Source organism: Accipiter gentilis, chromosome 12 (assembly GCF_929443795.1).
Source record: "Accipiter gentilis chromosome 12, bAccGen1.1, whole genome shotgun sequence".
In the NCBI taxonomy this organism is placed as follows: Eukaryota; Metazoa; Chordata; class Aves; order Accipitriformes; family Accipitridae; genus Astur; species Astur gentilis.
The window spans coordinates 36,206,270-36,228,515 of record NC_064891.1 but is presented as its reverse complement, the minus strand read 5'-3'; the positions used below and the strand labels follow the sequence as shown (position 1 = coordinate 36,228,515).

At 52.1% G+C, this 22,246-nt stretch overlaps 1 protein-coding gene and 1 long non-coding RNA gene across 6 annotated transcripts in view; both read right to left on the bottom strand.

Moving 5' to 3' along the window:
- BMP2K (BMP2 inducible kinase) overlaps positions 1 to 9,453 on the bottom strand; it is a 126,635-nt gene extending 117,182 nt beyond the window's left edge. For all 3 annotated transcript variants that reach the window (XR_007507893.1, XM_049815554.1, XM_049815563.1), the window contains exon 1: positions 8,891 to 9,453. Coding sequence is in view for 2 of the 3 variants with exons in the window: in XM_049815554.1 (XP_049671511.1) it covers positions 8,891 to 9,449 (559 nt within the window). In the remaining variant the exon portion in view is untranslated. The remainder of the gene's footprint in view (positions 1 to 8,890) is intronic.
- Positions 9,454 to 18,061: 8,608 nt separating this feature from the next.
- LOC126044957 (uncharacterized) lies at positions 18,062 to 21,318 on the bottom strand. Of its 3 annotated transcripts, none has more exons than XR_007507844.1 (4): positions 20,833 to 21,318; positions 20,094 to 20,547; positions 18,628 to 18,937; positions 18,062 to 18,523 (listed from the first exon to the last, which is right to left on the bottom strand). It is a non-coding gene; the product is annotated as an uncharacterized LOC126044957 (long non-coding RNA). The 3 variants fall into 3 exon arrangements; XR_007507845.1 differs by having other exon boundaries at positions 18,628 to 20,241; positions 20,360 to 20,547; XR_007507843.1 differs by having other exon boundaries at positions 18,628 to 20,547.
- Between the last annotated feature and the right edge of the window lie 928 nt (positions 21,319 to 22,246).

Sequence of the window (22,246 nt, the reverse complement as noted above, 5' to 3'; positions counted from 1 at the left end):
TGTGTCCGAAACTAGATGAGATGTATGGCTGGTAGTGCCTTGTTGTACTCTCCTACTGTGTTCAAGAGGTGCTTACAGGAGCTGACAGCAGTACCTCATGGACATGTCAGGGGCGTGTTTTGCAGCAGGTTGTGTGCAATGCTGAACTGAGTAACCCCGCTCTGCTGCCAAACTGTGGGAACCAGGAAAAACTGTACTGCTGAAGTGATGCTGGGGAGATGCCTGGCTGCCCTCAGAGGGCCAGGCAGGCTTCACAAGGGCTCTGCCACTGGTATAGCTACCGAGTGAGTGTACAGAAAAGCCCAGCGTGACTTGCTGTACACTGGCAACTCAGCAGCTTAGTGCTAGCAAAGCAAGTTACTGGTTAAACTCAGGCAGAGCAATGCAGTGCCTTCTGCAGGTCACTGTGGACTAGCTGGAGAAGTAGAAAATCACATCCTGGCTTCCTGACAAAGCTTCTTGGGGCAATGAGCTGTTATTCTAAATAAGTGTTAAGGAAGCAGAAAAGGCAGAGCTGGACTGCTGTGGGTTTGGTTCCTCCTGTTACAGAAGTAAGTTTGATAGTTGAACTAGTTCTTCTTTTAAAATGAAGTTTTGCTTGAGATGACAGAAGATCCTTAAACAGTCTTTTGTTGAGATAATGGCAAGATAAGCTTCTCCTGCCCTGGTTGCCAAGTAATTGCTTTGTTTTTATGACAGTTTAGGAGTCACAACAGTGCTGATCCCTCTCCTTATCTGAAGTGTGACATGCATGAGCTCTGTAACTGCCTTGCTATGGTCGAGGATGGGCACGTGTTCTTGGTAGTAGCTCTCTTAGGAGAGAAACTGGAGCCTAGATCAGGGAGTATTGTGGAGCTCACCAGATGGCTGTTTCTCCCAGTTTGAAGCATTGCCTTATGTTCCATTGCCAGCATGTTTCTTCTAGTGAGGTGACACCACCTGCTGCCAGCCTGCAAAGCTGCCTATTTCTCTCCATGGCCGCTACAGCCACCTGCCAAGAGTCCGTGGTGATAGTGCACTAAAGCTCAGGCAGGGAAATTGTCCTGGTTTCAGCTGGGATAGAGTTAACTGTCTTCCTAGGAGCTGGTACAGTGCTATGTTTTGAGTTCAGCATGTGAAGAATGTTGATAACACTGATGTTTTCAGTTGTTGCTCAGTAGTGTTTAGACTAAAGTCAAGGATTTTTCAGCTTCTCATGCCCAGCCAGGGCACAAGAAGTTGGCACGGGACACAACCAAGGCACCTGACCCAAACTGGCCAACGGTGTATTCCATACAATGGGACGTCCCATCTAATTTAGGAACTGGGAAGTGGGGGGACAGGGAATCACCGCTCGGGGACTAGCTGGGAGTTGGTCGGCGGGTGGTGAGCAATTGCCCTGCGCATCATTTGTACATTCCAATCCTTTTATTACTACTGTTGTCATTTTATTAGTGTTATCATTATCATTATTAGTTTCATCTTTTCTGTTCTATTAAACTGTTCTTATCTCAACCCAGGAGTTTTACTTTTTTTTTTCCCCGATTTCCTCCCCCATCCCACTGGATGGGGGGGAGTGAGTGAGCAGCTGCATGGTGCTTAGTTGCTGGCTGGGGTTAAACCATGACAGAAATTCAGACAAGGCATCATGGACTTAGTTTTCTCTTAAATGTATTCCCACATCGTGGTGGCAAGGTTGTAGACAGGGTATAGATTTAAATAGTTGTGCTGAATGCCTTCATGAAATCCTGACTGGATTTGGCAATTGGGAGATGAAAGAGCAGGTACATGTCTTGTCTGCTCTTGCTCTAGTATTTTGTAGAAGGTCATAAGATCACCAGCAAATAGGAGATGACTGTCTCCAAGCCCTCCTGCAGAGACAGAAAATTATGCTAGCCCAGGGAGAAAGTGCAAAGGTGTGGAAGCCTTCATGACTTTTTATTACAGCTGTGATGGGGGGCGGGGGGGGGGGAGGGACCAGCATGACTTTTCCCACCACAGTTGATAGCCAGTTAGATTTAGGAGGTTTCTAGAACAGACCATTGAGAACAGCTCCTTTCTAGCCTAGATCCTTAACTGCCCAAGAGAATGATCAGATTAGAAGCAACGGAAATGAGAGGCACAAGATCAGAAACAGACACCCATGCAATAAAATCAAACAGACAACAAAGAAGCTCCCAAAAAGGATTACTATTTCTGGAGAATACCCAAGCTGAAGTTGAAGTGACCGTGCAGAAATTGCAGCCGTGAGAAGACTGGTCTTGCAACTTGGCCCACACGTGAGAAGCAAGAAAACTACCTGCGTCATCAGCTAACTGCTGAGAAGCTGCTCTCTGTTGCAGGGACAGAAGTGCAGTTCATTTTACTTAACCTCCATGTTCTTTGATTTATGCTGGCCAGAATAATACACTGTCATGTGCTTGCCAGTTTGTTGTCACTTCTACAATTGCTTTCCAAATTGCAGCCAAAATCTCTTTGTAAGGATTGCCACCTCTTTTTGCTACAATAATACATATCGGGACAATCCTGAAACTTGTCTTTAATTCTTCTAACTGCTTCCTCCAGGACTGGTGATATCTGTGACTGGCGCTTAACAGCACAAAAGTGCTATCAAACACAGAACGTCATACTTGAAGTTTAGTGGATTTATTGGGGGTTTAGGTGGTTAGGTGACAAAACACAGCTAGAAAATTGGGGTTGGAGGAAGTTATACTGTTTCCACTGCTCCAAAGTTACATCACATTTTCTTAATGCTGTACAGCTGCTAAAGGGCTGTTAGTACTTTGAAACATGCTTTTACCTTGCAGGCAGCAACAGTCTTTATTTGGCAGAATCAGCCTCTGATCATTTTTAAGCACGGTTTACCCAGGCCACAGCGTGTGGCAAGATAACTATCAGCAACTGCCTGAAGAAACGTGTTAAAATAAGCATCTGTTTATTCTGATGGTTAATGAGAAAGCAGTTAGTGTGTTGCAATTTTACTCTTTCTTACTTAAACATTTAAGAGCGTTGAGGAGTAAATGACAGTGAACAAGAGAAATGTAATAGTATTGTGTTCATTTGGAGTTTACCTTCGGTTACCTCCACTACAGACTGGGGGGGGGGGGTGGAGCCATGTGGACCTCAGAGTGTGAGACTGCCTGAGAGAAAAAGCAAGCTGAACCACAAGATAGTAAAGCAGTAAAGCTTGTGGGGAATTTCTGTCTGATAGTAGGAAAAACACCTGTTTTTCTAAAAATCAGTCTCTGCTATTGTTAGCCTCTGTTCACAGGCTTCTTGGATTTTGGACTTAAATGCTGATGTGTGGAGGCATAAATATTTGATTCTCTTTTCAAAATCAACTGCTAAGTTCTTGGTTTTGGGGGGCAGGGGTTGGATAGAAGATGATTTTTATTATTTCAATGAATTCACAAGTCAACAGTGAAAAATGGTGCTCTGAAGAAATAAAACTGGTCAGACTCACCTATTGGAAGTTTTCTTCTGTTTTTTTTCCTAATTTACTGAAGGACTACTTTTTTTAGAAAGCTTGCTAGAGTTAATTGCTTGTTAGAAATGGAAGGTTGATGGCCCCTGTTATGATTTGACTGGCAGTGCTTTAAACAGATCCTATCAGAATGAAGCAGTGCTTTAATTGTAGCTGATGCTTTTAAGTTTAAATGAAGGCTTTGTTTCTGAAGGTCATTAAGATACCCAACTGCAATTTCTTTTCTAAGGAATTCAGGTCTAGGGATATTTTAGATTACCTTGAAAAGATTTTCATTTAAACTACAGAAATGAAAACAAGTATGTGCAGAAGGGTTTGCCCTAGGTCACCTGAATTTAGCTTCATTATTGTAGCAGAGCCAACTTCCTTAAGAAAACCTGGGGTTATGATGGAGAGTTCCATTGGAGAATATATGTAGGTAACATAAAAGCTGTGTATGGATATAGATACATATATATGTAGAATTTTCAAATAAATACTGGTGTGACAGTACAGCACATGGATTAAATGCAGTGATGCCAAATTCTTGAAGGGGGAAGGGGACTTGGAAGATCCCAAAGGGTACTTCATCCGTCTCTGAAATGGGTCTGCAGCATCTGTGCATACTTGGTGTTCCTCAAGAGCTGAGTCACTGTCACTGATTACACCAGTCAGTGAGCCAAGACTAGAAACCTGCACCATCCTGCACAGTTAACATCTAATGTGAACACGAAAAGGCGTGAAGTGTAGGACACAGCAACGAAATGGCATGGGACACCTGACAAAAGTTGTTTTGGAGTGACTGACCACGAGAGCTCCCTGATCTTGCTGTTTCTTGAATGCTTCAGGTTAGCACCAGTTGAGAGAATGCAGGTAGTGACTTAGCTGTAACCATGACAGCCAGCAATAACACTCTAGTCCTTCTGAAGGGAAGAGTTTTTCCCAGTGAAGGTTTTGTAATTACAGGCATTTTTTTGGACAGAGAGCGTGCTTTGAGCAGTATGTTCCACGAGCCATGGTGGTGCCCAGCACAAATGCAGTCGTCTAGCCAGAGGTTTGGTCACTATCTGGTCTGTATGCTGTATCTGTTGACGCTATTGTGTTAGAACTGTGCCATGATCCAGGCTGTCCTTGAGAGAACAGGGAAAACAACATTTGCTGCAGGACTTAAGACCAGGCGCCCTGTCTTTTCCTAGCGATGGAGAAGAGACTTGGTTCTGTGGACGCATATTGATTCTGAATTCAGGAGTACTCAGCTAGGGCAAACCATGCTCTAGAGCAATTGTTTCAGTCTGCAGTCTGATTAAGGGCTTTCTTAAACAAATTGGTGCAGTGTGGACCATCTTCCTAAGTAATGTTAGAGATTTTAAGGACTTAATACTAAGGGTTTTGAAATTTTCAAAAGCTGACAGTGATGACAGAACAGTGTTGCTGCTTTTATCAGCTCACCTCTAAATTCCACATGTCGCAAGATGGTCTGCAGAAATAATAATCTCAATAAAAATCTCACAAACCAGTCTCAATCAAATTGTGTGCTTCATTTCAGTTGAGGTTTGCTCCTAAAGCACAGAACTGTGGTGAGTGTGCTGTCATCTGTAACACACTTCTCGTCAGCATTGTGAAGAATCTTTCAAAGGGGAAAGAAGGAACAAGGGCATTGTCCCTGCATTGTACTCTCTGTTCCCCTGCTCCAAAGTTAGATCTGGTCTACCACAAACCAGCCTCCAAATTCTATCTCCTCTGAAGGTTAGCAGAAGAATGCCCTGTATATGGATTTCTATAGCTGTGCGTCATTACTGCTGCTTTAGTAGTTGAATTTCAAGCTTTGCAGTTTTTTCATCCTCGTATGAGTCGTTACAAAATTTAGAATTCATCTTCATTTTTGGGGTTCAGTGAGATCTAAATTATTGTGAAGAACAAGATTGACAGATCTATATTTTTTTGTATCACAAGGAGAATTTTCCCATTCCGTGACTGTGAATATAGTGCAAATATTGGATTATAAAAGATGCAATTTTACGTGTGAGGCAAATATTTGAATTAATTCCAGCAGAGCAAGTAGAAACTGTGGGTTTAGTACTAATACATCATCACTTGTTCAGGAAAGGGAATGGCTACCAATGCCTCACCCCACTCATTTTTGTGGGAAAGCCTTCAGGGTCCCTCTTACCTCTCCAGATACGGACTTCAGAAAAGTCCTCCTGCCAACAAAGCTAAAGGAAGCTGACTGCAGTATCCTGTGGGAACCGCCAGTGCTGCTGAAGAAGCAGCCTCACCATTAGATGTTGAGAAGGTCCTAAGACGCATCATACTGATGATCCGTGTTAGCTCCAAGTCCCCAAATCCAAACTTTAATTTTCATTTGTGAATAGCATCACTGCATTGTTTGGCAAGGGAAGGTGCAGTGTAAAGACAGCTTTCCTCTCAGGCATTTAAAAATGGTAATTTGCACTACTCTGCTTTTAGACTTGGAAAAGTACAGGAGTCTTAATAGGTGGTGGAGCCCATGGAGTAAAAGTACTGCCACATTTATTTTGAGAAAGCCATAATGTGACCTTATAGTTTATTTTTTTAGCATTTATTTGACTATCTGCTAGCAATAAGAAAAAAAAAATCCTCTGGTTCTATACTCTTGCTATATTTTGAAGCTGCTCAAATGTCAAATTTTGTCACATAAGGCCTGTTTCCAAAGATAAGTCTTTGTATGTCGTGGCAAAAGTTCTTCCTGCTCAGGCACTGTTTCGTTTAACTGTACTTGTGCATCCATCTTTGCGAGATGTTCATACACTTTTGGGCTTTCACCCATTCTGCCATGCAGTGTGGGTAGCAGAAGTGCTTAAAATGAGTAAAATAGCCACTAAAAAAACAGGTGGGTTTTTTTACAAGTACAAGCAGTCCTTTTAGCCAGCATTTCACACACAGGCACGCAAACAAAAAGAAGATTAATGGCCATGGAAGGCCATTATGTACAAGCATATAAGGCTGCATGGCCCCAGTTCCCCTGACTTCAAATTTCTGCCTGGCTATAGGAAAGGCTTTTTTATTTTTGTGGAAGCTGAGGCAAAAATGAATTACCAAAACAACCTCAATCAACATAGCCAAGTTAATCATTTCCCAAACCACTTAACCCACCCTTGGGCCTTCCTGATTGAAGTATGATGACATAGTGGTTCTTATAATGTACGTTTGTAAGAAAATATTTGTATTATCACATGCATCAGGGCGGGTGGTACCAAACTGTGAGGTCAGGAGGTATTTGTTTTTCACAGGCTTTGGATTTTTTTAAAATCCTCATCGAGTTCTAAATACGGGAAAATGGCACTCACCTGTCTTTTTTACAGTTTGACTCCGACTACTATTTTCTCTTTTAGACTGAAGGAAAACTACTTTGGTTTGGTCTTGACATAGAGGGAAAAGATCACTGTAGAAGGTCAGTGCTGTGAAAACTGAAATAAACCTTGTACGGTCTTATTTAGCCTATATGAAGACTGTGCATGTAGGTGGCATACAAAATTTCAAAGAACTAAAAGAGATCAATTGAAGGTAATGGAGAATGGTTTCACCCTAGCTGATGTCCCCATAGGTCAGTGATCTGCAGGGGAGAGTGAATGGTTATCTGAAAGCAAGCACAGTTGGGTGCGGGAAGTAAAAAGGAAAAGCAATTTGATCCAGTGAACACAGTTTGGGGCCATGTGGATCTAATGCTGAATATCCAGGTTATAAGAAAAAAGTTTCTACACCATTGAGTCAAGTTCAAACACTTCTTATATAGAGAGGGAAGTAGAGTGAGTCCCCTTGCTAGACAAAAATCATACGGGTGATTATCAGTGGAAAGATTTGTGGCAAAAAGGATGTGAGCTGATATGGCTAGCGCCAGGATCCACTGCAGAAACAAGTGTGATATCTACTTTTGGCTGTATCTGAGTTCTGGGCAGCCTGCACAGGTTGTCACAGGCTGGATGTTTTAAAGAAATAGTGAGCAGCTACAGGTCTGGGCAGCCTCAGTGGGAACCACAGCTGCCCTTTGCTCTCCGAGCACCCGATCCTGCCAGCATCCATTTGTGCCTGACTGGGACCCCAGGGAGAAGGGCTGGCAGAGGGGTGGCGTGAGCAGAAAGGTGCATCTGGGTGCCCTGCCCACACTGTGAGTGCCCCCTGCAGCAGCCTGCTCCCCGGCAGGGCCGTGGGGTTGCTGGTGCCACAGGTCTGCTGGAGTGCGGGGCACGGAGCCGTTAGCTCTTTCCGAAAGGTCTGTCCTTCTGGCTGTTTTTCTGGCTGATCAAATGCCGCTGTTACTGCTGGGTATGGGTACAGATTTAAAGACAAGAAAAGTCAGCGTTAACTTGGGGTCAGATCTGAAGGTGCTTGAAAGCTAAAGCTGCAAGATTCCATGCCTGTGTTTGGCATGTCATGAGCACAGCTTGGTAGAGAGTCATGCTGTAATATTACTGCTGGAGCACCACTTCCCGCCCTTCACAGCGTGTTTAACAAAAGCTAACATACTCCTTTTAGGAACATGCTGATACGTGCTCACAAGGAAGCTGATGCGTGTAAATTACTGCCTGAGGTAAAAAATACTATCCAGAGTAATTACCTCAACAAAAGGTATCAGTAAGAAATTCATACTTAGAAATAATAATTGTGATGCCAAGATTTCATTATTTTAAATATTCCCTGTCTTTCCCTCCAGAGTTCTCCTAGGTATGTAGGCCAACCAAGACACTGCAATGATTGTGTTTAACAGTAGCATAAGGATAACTGAAAGTCACTGTTCCCTCCTACGTTATTCAGTACAGCAACATATCAAAATTGAGCTTGTAACATATATATTCACAGAGTAATTTTTATATCGCATTAACATGCTTTGACACTAATGCTAATTCTTCATTAGAAGAAACATGACAAGTAGGCTGAATTGATAGGCATTTAGCACTGAAAGATTTCTAGCACATGCACTGAGACTTTTATTACTGTTTGACAGCTCTGGGTATCTAAATCCTCTGCTTAGTCACCTAGGCAGCACAGACAGCAGCACAGCTTTTCCCTCCTTTGTCTAAGCTGTGGTCCTGATGCAGAGACCATTTCTTTGTGTAAAGGCACAGACGTTTAATCTTCACGCCTGTTTTATCTGAGGTCTCTGTCTGCAGACATTGCAGAGGAGTGGAGTGGACAGGAGCACAGAAATGGAAGAATGCGTATTTGCTGGGTTGTTAAATTGAGCAACTAAGTCAACTTTCCTCACAGACGTTGCAAAGGTTGCGAAGAATTTGGAGCAGGGGAGGTTGTTGCTATCTAATATGTGACAACCTGACCTTAATCGACAAAACTTAACATCACAAAGATGAAGTGGTAAGAAAATTTGTTTTAGTAACAGGAAAACCCAACCAAGAAAGGGCTAATTTGCACAGTACAGGGGGAAAGGAAATAAGAGCGCCCAGAAAGTATTACTTGCGGCGGAAAGGGCGGGTGTTCCCGGTGTGGTTTTTTCCCCCGAAGCCGACCCTTTAACAGAAGTAGGGCAGTTTTTCAGGCGCCGTGCTTGCTCGTGAGAGTCCCTCGGGATTTCGGGAAGGCGCGGTCGCCGCTGTGGTTCGGAAGTGGCAGGCAGTTTGAGCAGGTGGACGCTAGAGGGGGTACCGAGCCTGTCTGTCTGTCCGTCCGGGAGCTCAGCCTGAGCGAACAAGCGGTCCCTCTGTCCGTCCTGCCCGCGGCCGCCCGTTTCTTCTGTTCCTGCAACACCCTTTTCCCAGCACAGCTCAGGTGTCGGCACCGCGTGTGTAGGCAGACGGAAGGGAGGAAGAAACGAGGGGGTCCGAGTGAAGGACCCCCGTCCTTCAGCAGCAAAGCACGGGCTGTGGAAACGGCCCCCACGCTCACCGGTTGGGCTGGGGAGGTGGGGTGCTTGGGAGAGGGCCTCCCCAGCTGCGGTGTGCGTGAGACAGCCACGCTGCCAGCCAGCAGCTAAGTCCTGCCGTGCTACACATACCAGAATAAAGACCTGGAACATGTCAGTCAAGTAGCTCTCAGTTACGGGCACCGTTTTTTCAAAGCTTGGAGGAGCTGACGCAGATCTGGCTGACAAGTTACATCATGCCCTGCCAGGCGGCTCTCTTCAGCAGTCTGGGAGGGGTGGCGAGTCACGTACAGGGATCAATGGGCTAGAATGAGGACACTGAACATAATTTTGATGCTCATAAAAGTAGCAGATATTTTACCTGGCAAGCCTCTCAGATGAACCTGTGACAAGAAGTAGGAGGCGGAGTTGGTACCAGAGTTACATTTCATTCACTCACAATTAATCATTGGCCTGCAGGAGAGAAGGGGTTTCCTTCCTCCTCCTCTCACCAACCTGTCTGTCCCATACGCTGGGAAAGGACTGCAGTTCTTCTCACCGGGGCTTTGCTGTAAAGCAATGTCAGCAAACAATCAGGAGGAAAAAGAGACACTTGCTAACAGACAGCTGTACCTGGGGGGAAAAAGAGCGAGAAATCCATATGTATCATCTCGTTTTCTCCTGCTAGCATTCAGACAATCGAAACACAAACCCAGAGAGATGATGCCCAGGGGTGGGGAAGCAAAGCCCAGACAGGGCATGAGCTCAGTCTGTCAGGAATGTTAACTTAGTTGCTCAATTTAACAACCCAGCAAATATGTGTTCCCCCTTTTCTGTGCTCCTGTTCACTCCGCTTCCCTGCGTGGGTTTGATCTGGGGTAGCTAGCAGCAGGAATGAAAGACTGTCCTGGAAAGCACACTGCCAGGAGTTTTTTTCCCACTGGTGCTGCCCTGCTGGGGCACTGTACAGCTGTTGGCAGAGCACCTCCCTGTTTCTAGCTTTGGTGCGCAGCCACTACATTCAAACAGCCCTTTGCTGGTCCCACAGAAGCGCAGTGGGGGCAGGTAGAAAGCAGAGCAAACAGCAAGAACTTGAACTTGGGCTTCAGGCAACTGTAACTTTGGCCCCAATGGGACCTTGGTCTGCGTGGAAATGAGATCAGCATTGCTTCTTTTCTTGTCCCCTCTGCTCTGCAGGGCAATGAGACATGTGATGCAGAAGTACCTGAGATCATTCCTGCTTTGGGTCCAAATGCTTCCCAGGGATGTGAAGCTGAGATAGCAAGTTTTCAGAAATACTCGAATGGCAAAGAGAAGTTTCAAGGAGATCAAAGCACATCTACTACAAATGCCATTACCTGGATCCACTAGTGCTAAACGTGCAGCGTTTGAGTTGCTTGAGCTAGCCAGATATCCCTTCTCTAGCCCTCTGTTCCTCATCTTGCCCCAGCATCAGCGATAGTACAGCTGCGTGATGACACCCTGGGGAAATAGTCTGCACAGAGCTAGGTAGGCAAAGGGGAACGAGCTGGGTCCTTTGTAAGACAAGTCAGCTCCCTGATCCAGTTCTCTGCGAGGACACACAAATGCTTTTGTTGCTTGTGCTGGGTAGGAATGAGCAAAGGAGAAGACAGAAAGAGAGAGCCCCCTTGGTTGTCTTGGCGAGTGCTGGCTTATGACCTTTGCTGTACAGCAGCAAGTTTCTTTGCTCACACGCCAGTACCAGCATGTTCCCAACCTCATGGTGGAGATAGAGACACTGAGTGAGGCTGCAGGAAAAAGACAGCGAGAGAAAGGCAGCCCAGCTTGTAGTGCTTGACCCTCCCTTTCTTCAACTGATTCCCAGCTTGAAAGCTTGCCTACACACACAGCCTATCAGCTGCACCATTTACAGAAGTACTTGGCAGTGAGGGGGTGAAGGGGCAGCTCATAAAATCCAGGACCCCAATAAGTGATCTCCCCAGGCATCCATACCAACCCCTGCTGCAGGGTGTCTCTGTGCTGCTCGTGAATGACACAACAGTGAGTTTCTGCTCCTGCCAGCCAAGCTCTTGCATCTGACTGCATGTAAGGGGAAAGTGTTTTATCAGGAGGACAGTCAGCCACTGGAACGGGTTGCCCAGGGAGGCTAAGGCATCCCCATCCTTGGAGGTTTTTCAGATCCCATAGCTGACCCTGGCCTGAGCAGGAAGTTGGACTAAAGATCTCCCACTGTCTCTTCTGACCTGAATTATGCTACGATCCTGTGGCTGTTCTGGCTTCTTACAGTATCCGAGACCTGTTTGTCAAATGGTCTGCAGATAAAGCTCCTTTGGACAGCAGGCAGTCCCTGAATGATCACATGTTGGCATCAGAGATCCCCAAAGCTGCCATGTGCCCCAGAAGTCCCTGATCCCCAGTGTTTGTCTTGGCACTGAAACGCTGCCGGGGCCTGTCCTTGCTGTGCAAATCCACGGGGCTGCAAGAGACGGGTGTCAGGCACTGTGCACAGCCTCTGGGCCCTGTCAGCTCCCTCCCGGCCTGCAGTTTCTGGTGCTCAGGGAGCTTTCGTCAGCCTCTGAGACTGCTAGCTTTCTGCTAGAATTTTTTTCTTTCCCGGGTGGTTTCCTACAGGTGTCGTTTTGTGAACCCACAGTGAAAGCTCATCCACTGAGATCCACGAGAGAAATGGGAAATTGAGTGAACAATTTAGGGCTGTTCCTCTGCTTTGGGACATCACACAACATCGCAGCTAAGTTAGATGGTGGCTCGTCGTACGTGGGTGTCAGGGAAAGCTTCAAGCTTGGCAGTAGCAGGGTCAGAGATTGCAGGGGCCTCCGGTCTCAGAAGATGGTCAGAGAAACAGAGATTTCCTGTGACTGAGTGCAACACATCGCCTTGGCAAGACAGTAAAATCACCCTGGTTTCAGGTCACTCTGTCCAATTTAATATGCAAGTTATTTCGCATCAACAGCAGGTTCTTGTCAACAAGCTCTTAGTATCCCTAAGCACTACATCCATCAGCCCAAGCTCCTCCACAGCTGCAGCTGTCAGCAAAAGGGCAGGTTTCAACTTCCTATTGCCCAGTGGTGAGTGGTGAAGAGGCTGATGTGTCAACCAAGGCACAGCCCTCGTTACCCTAATTGGGCCCATGTCAGGGTTGTGGCAGGTCCTTGCTGCTGTGGCCCTGCTTCCAGGGGCTCCTGGGGCTGAGCTGGGGAGGCACATCCAGATCTCTCAGCTACACAGAATACCAAAAGCCCTATATGCACAGCTGGACATTAAAGCAGCGGCGCCCTCCAGGACTTATTGGTTGTCCCACTAATCACCAAGTCTGAGTTTCCTCTCTCTTTTGAAGAGACAGAATTGTGATGCGGTCACTCCTGTTTCTGATTTTTCTCCAGGCTGTGGAGATGCAGATATATCCCCCCAGCACAGTCCACGCTGACTTCATTTCTGCTTGCGCTGGTTGGGATGCTGTCCATCAGATCCACGTGTGGTCAGGCAGCTGGCAAGTGGCTGGTGACCTTCCTGAAGAAATGCAGGGCCAACAATTATTCACAGAGGTAAAATAGACACTTTTTCCCTCTGGCTCTGAGCTTCCCATCTCAGCTGCTGCAGTGCACCGTGGGCGGCTGGTCTGGGCTAAAGAAGCACTTGTGGTGTGGACAGCCAAGGGCTTTGTCCGATCCGAGTGCAGGCAGCCACATCCCGGACTTCTTAGTCTGGTGACACTGATGCTCCCAGGCCAAACCCAGCTCATTCCCATGACTGAGGCAGTTACAGCTGAGACACCCAAACTTCCCAGTTGCTCCCTGTGTCCCGGGCGGGTGCTCAGCCCTCCTTGCCCCTGGGCCCTAAGGGGAACAGCACCGTCTTCTGCAACAAGAAGGTGGGGGGGCTGCAGCAAGTTGTTGGCACCCTGAGTCCTTCCCAAGGAGGAAATACTATGTTGACACTGGGGGTTTCGTCCTCCTCACTCCTGGCACTGCTGATTTTTTTTACAAATTTTCTAACAGAATCTCTTTATTTGCTTGCTCTTTGTTGGTCCCCAGTTCCACAAACTTCCAGTGTTTTACTCTGTATTTGGTGCATGTTATGACATTGTATACCTGTTCTTGACTCTCCTTGTCTTCCCTGAGCCCAGCTCTTCCCAGTGATCCTGTGTCCCCTCTGTGGCCATCGCCCACAGTCAAGAGAGAGACCAAACGGTGCCTGTGTCACTGTCTGGGGGCGAGCCCCATCAGGAGAAGCTGAGTGCTCCCACGGGACGGTGACCCCATTGTTTGGCTGTCCTGATCCCGGACACAGCTTCTAGCTTCGAAGTCTCAGGGGAAGGTCCTCTCCTGTTGGGAAGGGGGTGGGCATGGGGGAAAGGAGGAGGCTGGAGGAAAGAAAAGTGTCCTCAGAGAGCTGGCTTCATCTGGAAGGGAGGGTGAGTACCTTGCACCTGGGAAAGGCAGGCGTACTCTCTGTGTGCACAAGGGGTTCACTGCAAACCGCTGGGGTGATGTTTAGGGCTGCATCTGCAGAAATTGTCAGGGGAACCGGCATTGCTCATTGTCTGCACAGTTGTGTCTGGGTGGGGAAAGGATGAACACAACAGCTCTTTTTGTCTTTTCAGTCAAGTGCCAGAAATCCTTAGCACAGTTTATGTCCAGATGCTGATCACGCAGCATGACGCCCTCTGACACTTCCTTGTCATGGTGGTGTCTGTGCTCATCCTTGCTCTCCCTGTGGCCATCAGCAACAGCCTCATGCAGACATGGCTGCCCCTGGACAGGTACATGTCCTGCCCCAGCCCCTGTGGGGAGGCAAGGACCTGCTCTCTGGCGGGTGAGGAGGAGTTGGCAGAGATGCTGGTCCTTCTCCTCCGGGGAGAGAAAGTCTGAGCGTGGTCAGATCCAGTGTTTGTTGTCCAGAGCCTGGCCCCCGACAGCCCCTTTGGGGCAGGGAGAGCACTTGGCTGTGTCGACAGCATCACGGGTACAGGAGCCCACAGGCTGACGAGTGAAATTCTGCTCCCCTGCAGTGACATGACGGAGCCATCAAGAATCCTGGGGAGGAAACACTTCATTCTAAAGGTTTTAATGGAAAACTTAAAGAACTAAGGCACAGACAGACCTGGGACCGACTGTGCTGATCTGAGGCTACTCTGCAGCTGCTCAGTGTGTTTCTGGCATATACATTTCTGCAGCTCCTTGTGTGCCTTTCTGACTAACTCTTCATCCCGAGGGAGTCGGGGGCACGTTGCGAATACCCATGAAGCCCCCGGGGTGCTGTGTCAGCCCTGCGCAGTGCTGGCAGCGGGGAAGCCAAGACAGTTTGCGGTCCCAGTCTGCACAGCTGTTGCAGAAGGCTGAATGGCAGACAGCAAAAGCCCCACAGGCAGGCATGGGCTGATGGGAAAAGGCTGTGGTTTCACCGGCAGCTTTCATTTAATTTCTCTGCTGATCAACCATGCCACCTCGGAGGTGGTGTCCATGTGGCAGAGCCCGGAGGCTGTCACTCTTTGAGTGGCTTCCCATCCTCCTGCAGCCCATCAGTGCCACCCTGAGAGGGGAGATGCCTTTTCCCTACTCAGCCCCACGGAAGGACACGCGAGTGACGGGCATCCCTGCAGGTAGAGCAAACAGGATGGGCACCTGGGCTGGGCGTCACTTCCTGGGACCAGGTTGTGTTTGCTCATGGCATTGAGGCAGCACTTCAGCCTCCTCATCTCCTGGGGGAACAGATTGCTTCGGTTGGTTTTTACTTCCATTTTTTTCATGGAGAAACTTTGATCCTCTGGGAGGAAGGTGGTGCCCAGTTCGTAACCGCTGCCTGCTGGGGCCTTGCCTCCCATGTTTCCTCAGTTCCAGGTGCCCTGCCTCCCCCCCCCCATCCTGGTGCCCGCTGCAGAATGCCCCTCGCAGGTGGCCCTGCTGTGCTGCCCTCAACACGGAGGTAGCCATGGGCTGCCTGTGGAGCTGGGGTACCTGCTGCAGCCTGTGGCGCTGGGAAGGGGGGATTTCCACGGGCCCAAAACCTGACTTGTTTGTTTGGTCTGTGCCTGCCTGGGGAGATTTGTTTTTTCCTCTAGACTTTGTTTATTTTGGTTTGGGTTTGTCTGTTTGGTTGTATTCCTTGTTTTGTTAGTGTCAGCTTGATGATTGCTTTGGTTTCTGTTGCAGTTTCTGCACTGCAGGTCTCTAGGGGATCCGCGTTTCAGGACGTCAGGGGCTGAGGACTGTCCCTGTGTCCCCAGCCGTGCTGTGGTCAAGCTCCCTCACCCCTGGGCTGTGACGGGGAGACTTTGCCCGGGCAGTTCTTGGCCTTGCAAGGTGACAGTGCCGGTCTTGCTCACGCGTGGGCCAGGTGTGGGACACCTGCAGCAGTGGTCCAAGCACCGTGTGGTGGCTCGGTGAGATCCCCCCCCCCCCCTTGTGTGGTTTTCTCCAAGGCTTGTGCCCTGCTGGCACTCCGCTCCCCAGGGAGGAGCGGGACCCGCGCTGCCTCACACTGCTCTTGTCACAGCGCTGCTGGGGACAGCCCGTAGCTCCCCAGCCCTGGAGCTTCTGGCGCCGAGGCTGGGTTTGCTGGTGTGGCCAGTGAGTGGGGGGGGGCTCCAAAACGGGCGGGAAGGGCCGTTTTCTGGTGGCCCTGCGGGCGTCAAGGCTGGGGCGTGCCGTTTCAGAGGGACCCGGCTTCTCCCTGCGTGGGATTAAGCACAGATGCATGAACACCCCCAGGCGGCTCGGCTTCTTCGGCTCTACCCGACAGGCATCGTCCTCTAAACACGTCATTAACCACTTCTTGCGCTTTGTCGTCCCCCCCGGCCCCGCGGCTTTCCGCGGGGCAGCGGCTGCGGGAGCCGCGGCAGCCCCAGGACCCCCTCCAGGCTCCCGGCACGGCCGGGTGTCTCCCGACGTGGGAGAGAGCCCCCCGAGACCTCTCCGGGCCCGGCGGGCGGCTGCGCCCCGCGAACGGCCGGCGGGACCCTTCCCTGGGAGCGGGGTTGGGAGGGGGGGGGCTCCCCGGGGGCGGAGCCGGTGCCGGGGCGGGGGCGGTGCCGGGGCGGGGGCGGTGCCGTCACCGGGGCGGTGCCGGGGCGGTGCTGGGGCGGGGGCGGTGCCTGGGCGGGGGCGGTGCCGTTACCGGGGCGGTGCCCGGGCGGTGCCTGGGCGGGGGCGGTGCCGTCACCGGGGCGGTGCCGGGGCGGTGCCGGGGCGGGGGCGCCTGCGCGGGCCCAAAAGAGCCGCGGCCGCGGTGGCGGCGGCTGCACGTTTTGTTGTGCTCTGCTCCGCTGCGGGCCGGGAGGCAGCGGCGGCGGCAGCCCCACCGGAGCAGGTGAGGGGGCTACGGGGACGGGCGCGTTACATGGCTGGGGCTGGAGCCTCCGCGGGCAGGGTCCGGGCTCCGCTCTGCCGGGGCAGGCAGCTGCCCCGGGGTCGTTGCGGGGGCGTTTGGGGTCGAGCCTGTGTCCGGCCGGGGGGGAGCGGGGGCAGGGGCAGCCCCGTGCCGTCCCCGGCTGCTCCTCGCTGGGGCCGGGCGGACTCTGCCGCTCCCGGCGCGGGTCGGGCAGTGGCGGCCGGGGGGGGGGGGGCGCTCCAGCGGCGGCGGGCGGGTCCCGGTGGCCGCAGGGGCGGGAAAGGGCCCCGGCTGCGGCCGGTGGGGGGTCCTGAAGCGGGGGGGGGACGGGTCGGGACGACACGGACGACGGCGTTCCCCCTGGGGGAATGTTCACCTGGAAGGGGGTTGTAGCATTCGTTGCCCGGCTGGGCTGTGCTCGCGGGGTGCTCGGGCAGGGGGCTTAGGCTGTGGGGCCGGTGGTGTTGGTGAAATAAAGCTGAATAAAGTGTTTCCCTACGACACGCTGTTGCTGTCCCCAAAGACACCGAAGTGTACCCTCCCTGCAGGCAGGGTGCCTCCACCCCAGTTCCCAAGCACTCCCCAAAACTGCATCTGGGGCCCTTGGGCTGTGGGTGGGCTGCATCCCCCCCCCCCCCACTATCACATCACACAGGGGGTGAGAAAACAGAATTTGAGTGCTGGGTTTCAAGTCTCAAGATGAAGTGCTGTGTTTTGGGGGCTTGAAAAGATGCTGAGTGGGTTGGTTTTAGAGGTTAGAAAAGGAAAAAGTAATGCATTTTCAGCAGTTGAAAAGGGAGATTGAGTCCTATGTTTTGGGGACTAAAAATGGAAACTAAGTCTTGTGTTTTCATCTTTGGACCTTGAAAACAAGCTCTGGGGCTGTGTCTCAAAGGCAGAGCCCTATGTTTCTGAAGCTCAAAAAAAGACTAAGTCATGTGTTTTCAGCACCTGAAAAGCCTGGTTAAGTCCTGAGTTTTCACAGCTCAGAAAAAAAAACAACCCCTAAGTCCTTTGTTTTTCAGTCTGGAAAATGGGTACTAAGTGCTGTGTTTGGGGGGACTCAAATGCAGAGGTTGAGCACTGCCTTTCTGAAGCTCAGAAAAAGACTAAGTCATGCGTTTTCTTCACTTGAAAATGCAGGTGAAGTCCTGCATATCTGGGTTGTGGGGAAGAAACCAAACTCCAAAGTGGTGTGTTTTTGTGACTTGGAAAGAGAGGGCTCAGTTAGCTGTTTTCAGCCCCCAAAACACAGGCTTGGGGGGGGGGGGGCAGTTGGGAGATGGGGGGGAGGGTGTTGGGGTCCAGGTAGGATATTGGGGGGGGGGGGGGGGAGGGAAGGCAGGGTGCGTGGACCCCCATCGGAGGTGGGGGTCCAGTCGCGTTGTTCCCCAAAGCTTGGGAGGCTGGCATGCACCAGGCTGAATTAAACGTCTGAGATAGTCTCTGGGCAAAAAGGTGCTTTTCACTGTGGGTTTCCAACTCTTTATTCAAGGTATGTACAACCACTGGACTAGCCATTAACTTACTTATTAATCCATATGTACAAGTATGACAGTTCATATTCCTATACAAGTTGTGACAGTGATTGATTTACGACCTTGCCAAAACCCCCCATTACTGCAATTAGCTGGAGCTTTAATTGGCTTATAACAAGTGGGACCATTTATTAAGCCAGAGTTGATAACAAGAAGCCTCATCACTTTCACAGTTGGAGCATCCATCAGCCAGAGCTGGAGCCGAAATGAGCTGGAGCTTCAACAAGCTGGACCTCAAATTACCTCAGGCTGAAAGAAGCAGCAGGAATTGAAATTACTTGGGGCTTCAAATACCCTGAGCTGTAACATGCTGGAGAGTCTGTCAGCAGGAGTTGTAAGAAGCAGGAACATCTCTTATCCAGAGCTGCTGTTCGGCTGGAGCTGTAACAAGCCGTGATGTCTGTCAGCCAGGGCTGCACTCCCAGCACGGTTGAACAGGAGAGCATCTGCTCTCCATAGCCTCTGTTAAGGAAAGCTAAGCTTACCTGCAGCTCTTTACAGGAAGGAGCAACTATTAGCAGGAACATCTTGTGGCTGGAGCTGTAGCAAGCCAGGGTGTCCATCAGGTGGATCTGTACTCCGAGGCAGGCACTCAACAATGAGCTCCAAGCAGCAGTGAGGCAAGTCATCTTTCTGCAAGCAGGGAGCCCGTCCTCTTCCCTCAGGGATTAAATCTTTGCCATGTGCCTCTCGCTGCATGGAGAGTCTCACCCAGTCCCACTCCTGAGGGCAGAAGTGAGGTGGGGGTCCCCCCAGGTCTCCTGGGACAGGGCAGCGTCAGCATCTCGTCTATACCTGCAAAAGGGGAGTGAAACCAGTCGGTCAGAGCTCCTGGGGTACACAGCACAGCCCCGCACTGCCCCACATAACCCACAGGAGATGCCTGTCCCCCTCCTGCCTGCCCCTCACTTTCAGCAGAGGCTGCCCAGCACCGCACACAGCCAATGGGGACAGAGAAATGACAACGGGAGAGCTCAGGGCTCAACCAAAAAAACCAAACATTCCTCCCCAAAAGAGAAGGTGAGAACGCACACCTCGCTGCAACCCCTCTGCTCAGCGAGGAGCATTTCAGGCACAAAATGACACCAAGCAATACTGGGACCATGGACAGGCTGTTCCCATGCAGGGCCCAGCCTGGCACAGCACTCACCCCCGCCCCGGCCGCTATCCTGCCCCTGCCCAGGAGCGGGACGCGGGGAGCCACAGGCTGTGCTTTGCATCCTGCTAAACATCCTTGCCAAGCCCAGCGCTAAACATCAACTAAAGCTGAAGCAACAAAAGTGCTAAACATCAAATACAGTAAACATCAAATAAAGCTGAACCAAGCCAAGTGAGTTTCAGGAATAGCCCAGTACAACCAGGAGCCCCATGGGGGAGCAGGACAGGGCTGTCCTCAGCCCAGCTGTGGCTGAGAGCCACACCAGCACCAGCACCAGCGCTTGCTGGGTAAAGGCTGGGCAGTTGCTGATGGCATGGGGAAAAACCGCCCTGGGACAGCACTGGCACAGGAACTTCCCTCAGCTCCCCCCACAGCAACTGGTCCCAGAACTGTGGGGTGCAGCCCCAGTCCCTGTCCTGGCCCTGCTGCAGCCAGGGCCCCTACCCAGGAGTGCTGCTGGCACAGCCCCAAACCGCCCTGCAGCAGATCACACAACACTACCGGAAGCCACAAGCAAAAACGTTTTCATCCGAAGCAACAGCTAGGCACAATGGAGACACGAGGCGCCCAACCGTGGCCCCACTGCAGCCCAGGAGCCGTGCCAGCCTGCAACTGTCCCAGGACAGGACTGGCATCAGCACCAGAAGCCACAAGCATGGCATATTTTCCTCTTCAACTACAGCCAGGCAGAGCTTCCTCAGCTCACGGGTGTTTGGGGTGTTGCCACATGCCTGACCCTGCCCAATGCCCCCAGAGCATGGCACAGCTGGCCGCCCGCTTCAGCACACTTACCAGACATTTCCTCCCATGTCGGCATCCCCCAGCGTCAGGGCCATGCTCCTGACCCAGGCTCATCCTCCTGTGGCAGGGCCGTGCTCCTCACCCTGTCCCAGGCTGAACCTTCCTGCCACTCAGCTGCTCCCCTGCCACGTTGCCCGCACTGCAGAAAACCCCCCCGTCGTGAAGAAGCAGCCGCCAGCGTTGCAGCTGGGAGGATGAAGCTCTCGCTTGAGCGGGAGCTCCCAGCCCACACCACAGCCAAGCAAGAGACGACTTACCTCTCGCTTTACGCTGATGCCCAGGGGAGCCTGGTGCGAATGCCCCTCCCTGAGTCACGGCAGGTGCTGCAGGAGCAAGGAGCCCAGCTGGGACATCCCTGCTCCGTTCTCCCTGCCATCCCCAGCCTGGGTTACGCAGAGGCTCCTACCGGCAGCCAGGACTTCTGTACTCCTCACACGTTAGCTCCCTGCAGGCAACAAAACCCATTAGTGAATGCAAACACTACTTTTAAAAGGTTTAAGGGCTGCAGCTGAACGCTGTCGTCCTCTGCTCTGTGCAGGGCATGCAACAGGGGCCCAGCCTGCCCTCCTGCTGGCTGCAGCTGTCTGGGCCAGCGAAGCCCCAGTGTCCCCTCGGGAGGCTCCTCCTGGGCAAGCTGCGCCCGGGGCCGGAGTAGAGGCTTTACCCCCTTTTCCTCCCCCGTCCCCCCGCCCGCTCCCCTCGGTCCCCACCAGCCTCTTCCCAGCCTGACCTGCAGTTGTGGCTCTCCCGGTTCTCCCGCAGCGGCTCTGCCGGCGTCTGGCGAGCCCGGGGCAGGAGCTGAGCTGCGCCGGGCAGGGCTGCCCGGGCAGGGCCTCCCGGTAACGAGGCTCAGCCCTGCCTGAGGCTCGTTTGGAGGCACAGACAACAGCGAAGCTTTTCCCCAGGTCTTCCCGATTTTGCAGGTGCAGCCGGGTGGCTGTGATTGGAAGAAGCCCTATCCTCACGGCCGCTCCGGCCGGCAGCCCCCAGCGCACGGTTTCTCGCGGGCCGGGTCTGAGCAAACGGCGCCAGGGTTGGTAAAACCGCTCCCGTGCTCGCAGGCGCGGCTCCAGGTCACCGCCTGCTCCCCTCCTCTACCGGGTGACGCGCGTTTAACCCCGCAGAGGCGCCGGCCGCCGGCCCGCGGACGGCTGCCCGCTTCCTCTCCGCGCCCAGGGCCGCGGAGCCGAGACACGCGGGCGGGGCCCCAGCTGCCGAAAGGCCCCCGCGGGTGCCCGGGGCCGCTCCGCACGCACGGTCCCGCCGGGCCGAGTTCAAAAAGGGCCTCGCCGCGCTCCTGCGCGAACGCGGCTGCCGCTCCCGGACTCCCCGGTAGCAGAGACTAGCGCCGTCCGCGCCCCGCCCCCGTGGCGGCGCAGGGGATGGCGCGGCGCGCCGGCGGCCCCTGCTGGCTCCGGGCGGCGCTGCAGCCTTCCGTGCCCGTACCCCCCCCGAGCAGTGAGGCGCCGGTCTTCCCCCACTGCAGCCCCCCGCGGCTGAAGGCGCCCATTCCTCTGTGGCAGCTTAGTACGGGGGAGCATCAACCTGAGTCTACACGTGTTTTACGTTCGGAGTTTTTTCTTTATTTCTGCTTTGCACCGGAGGAGCGCCGTGGATGCAGAGCACTGCTGCAGCATAGGGGGCCCGAGGCTGCTGTGCAGACCCCATCCTTCCTCCGGCCCCCTTCCCCCTGCACCATTTTTCTTCTCCCAACAGCGAAAATACCATTTTTTACTCCATCTCTTGGGCCATGCTCTGGAGGTTGGAGATCTTCACATCAGGCCTGAGGACCCATGGCCTTAGCCTCCCCCCCTCAGCACGCCCCAGTGCGGAGTGCAGGGTGCAGATCAGGAGTGGCCGACGCATCGGGGAAAAACCAACCTGCTCCTTGCATCGCAGGGAAAGGCCAGCAGCTCATGCTGCTCCCGCCGTGGGGTTCAGCCTGGGGCAGTGGTACGGCTCCCACCCTGCAATGCTCCAGGAGTTGCTAGGGCACAGCTGCAGCCGGGGTCCCCCAGACAGGCTCTTGTTTCTTCTCTTTGTCAAGCAGAGCCAGAGAGGGGACCTGCTCCTGATCATCCACGTAATCACCTACTCCGTATCCCAAACGGACCCCCCGACACCCTTCACCTCCCTCCCCTGCG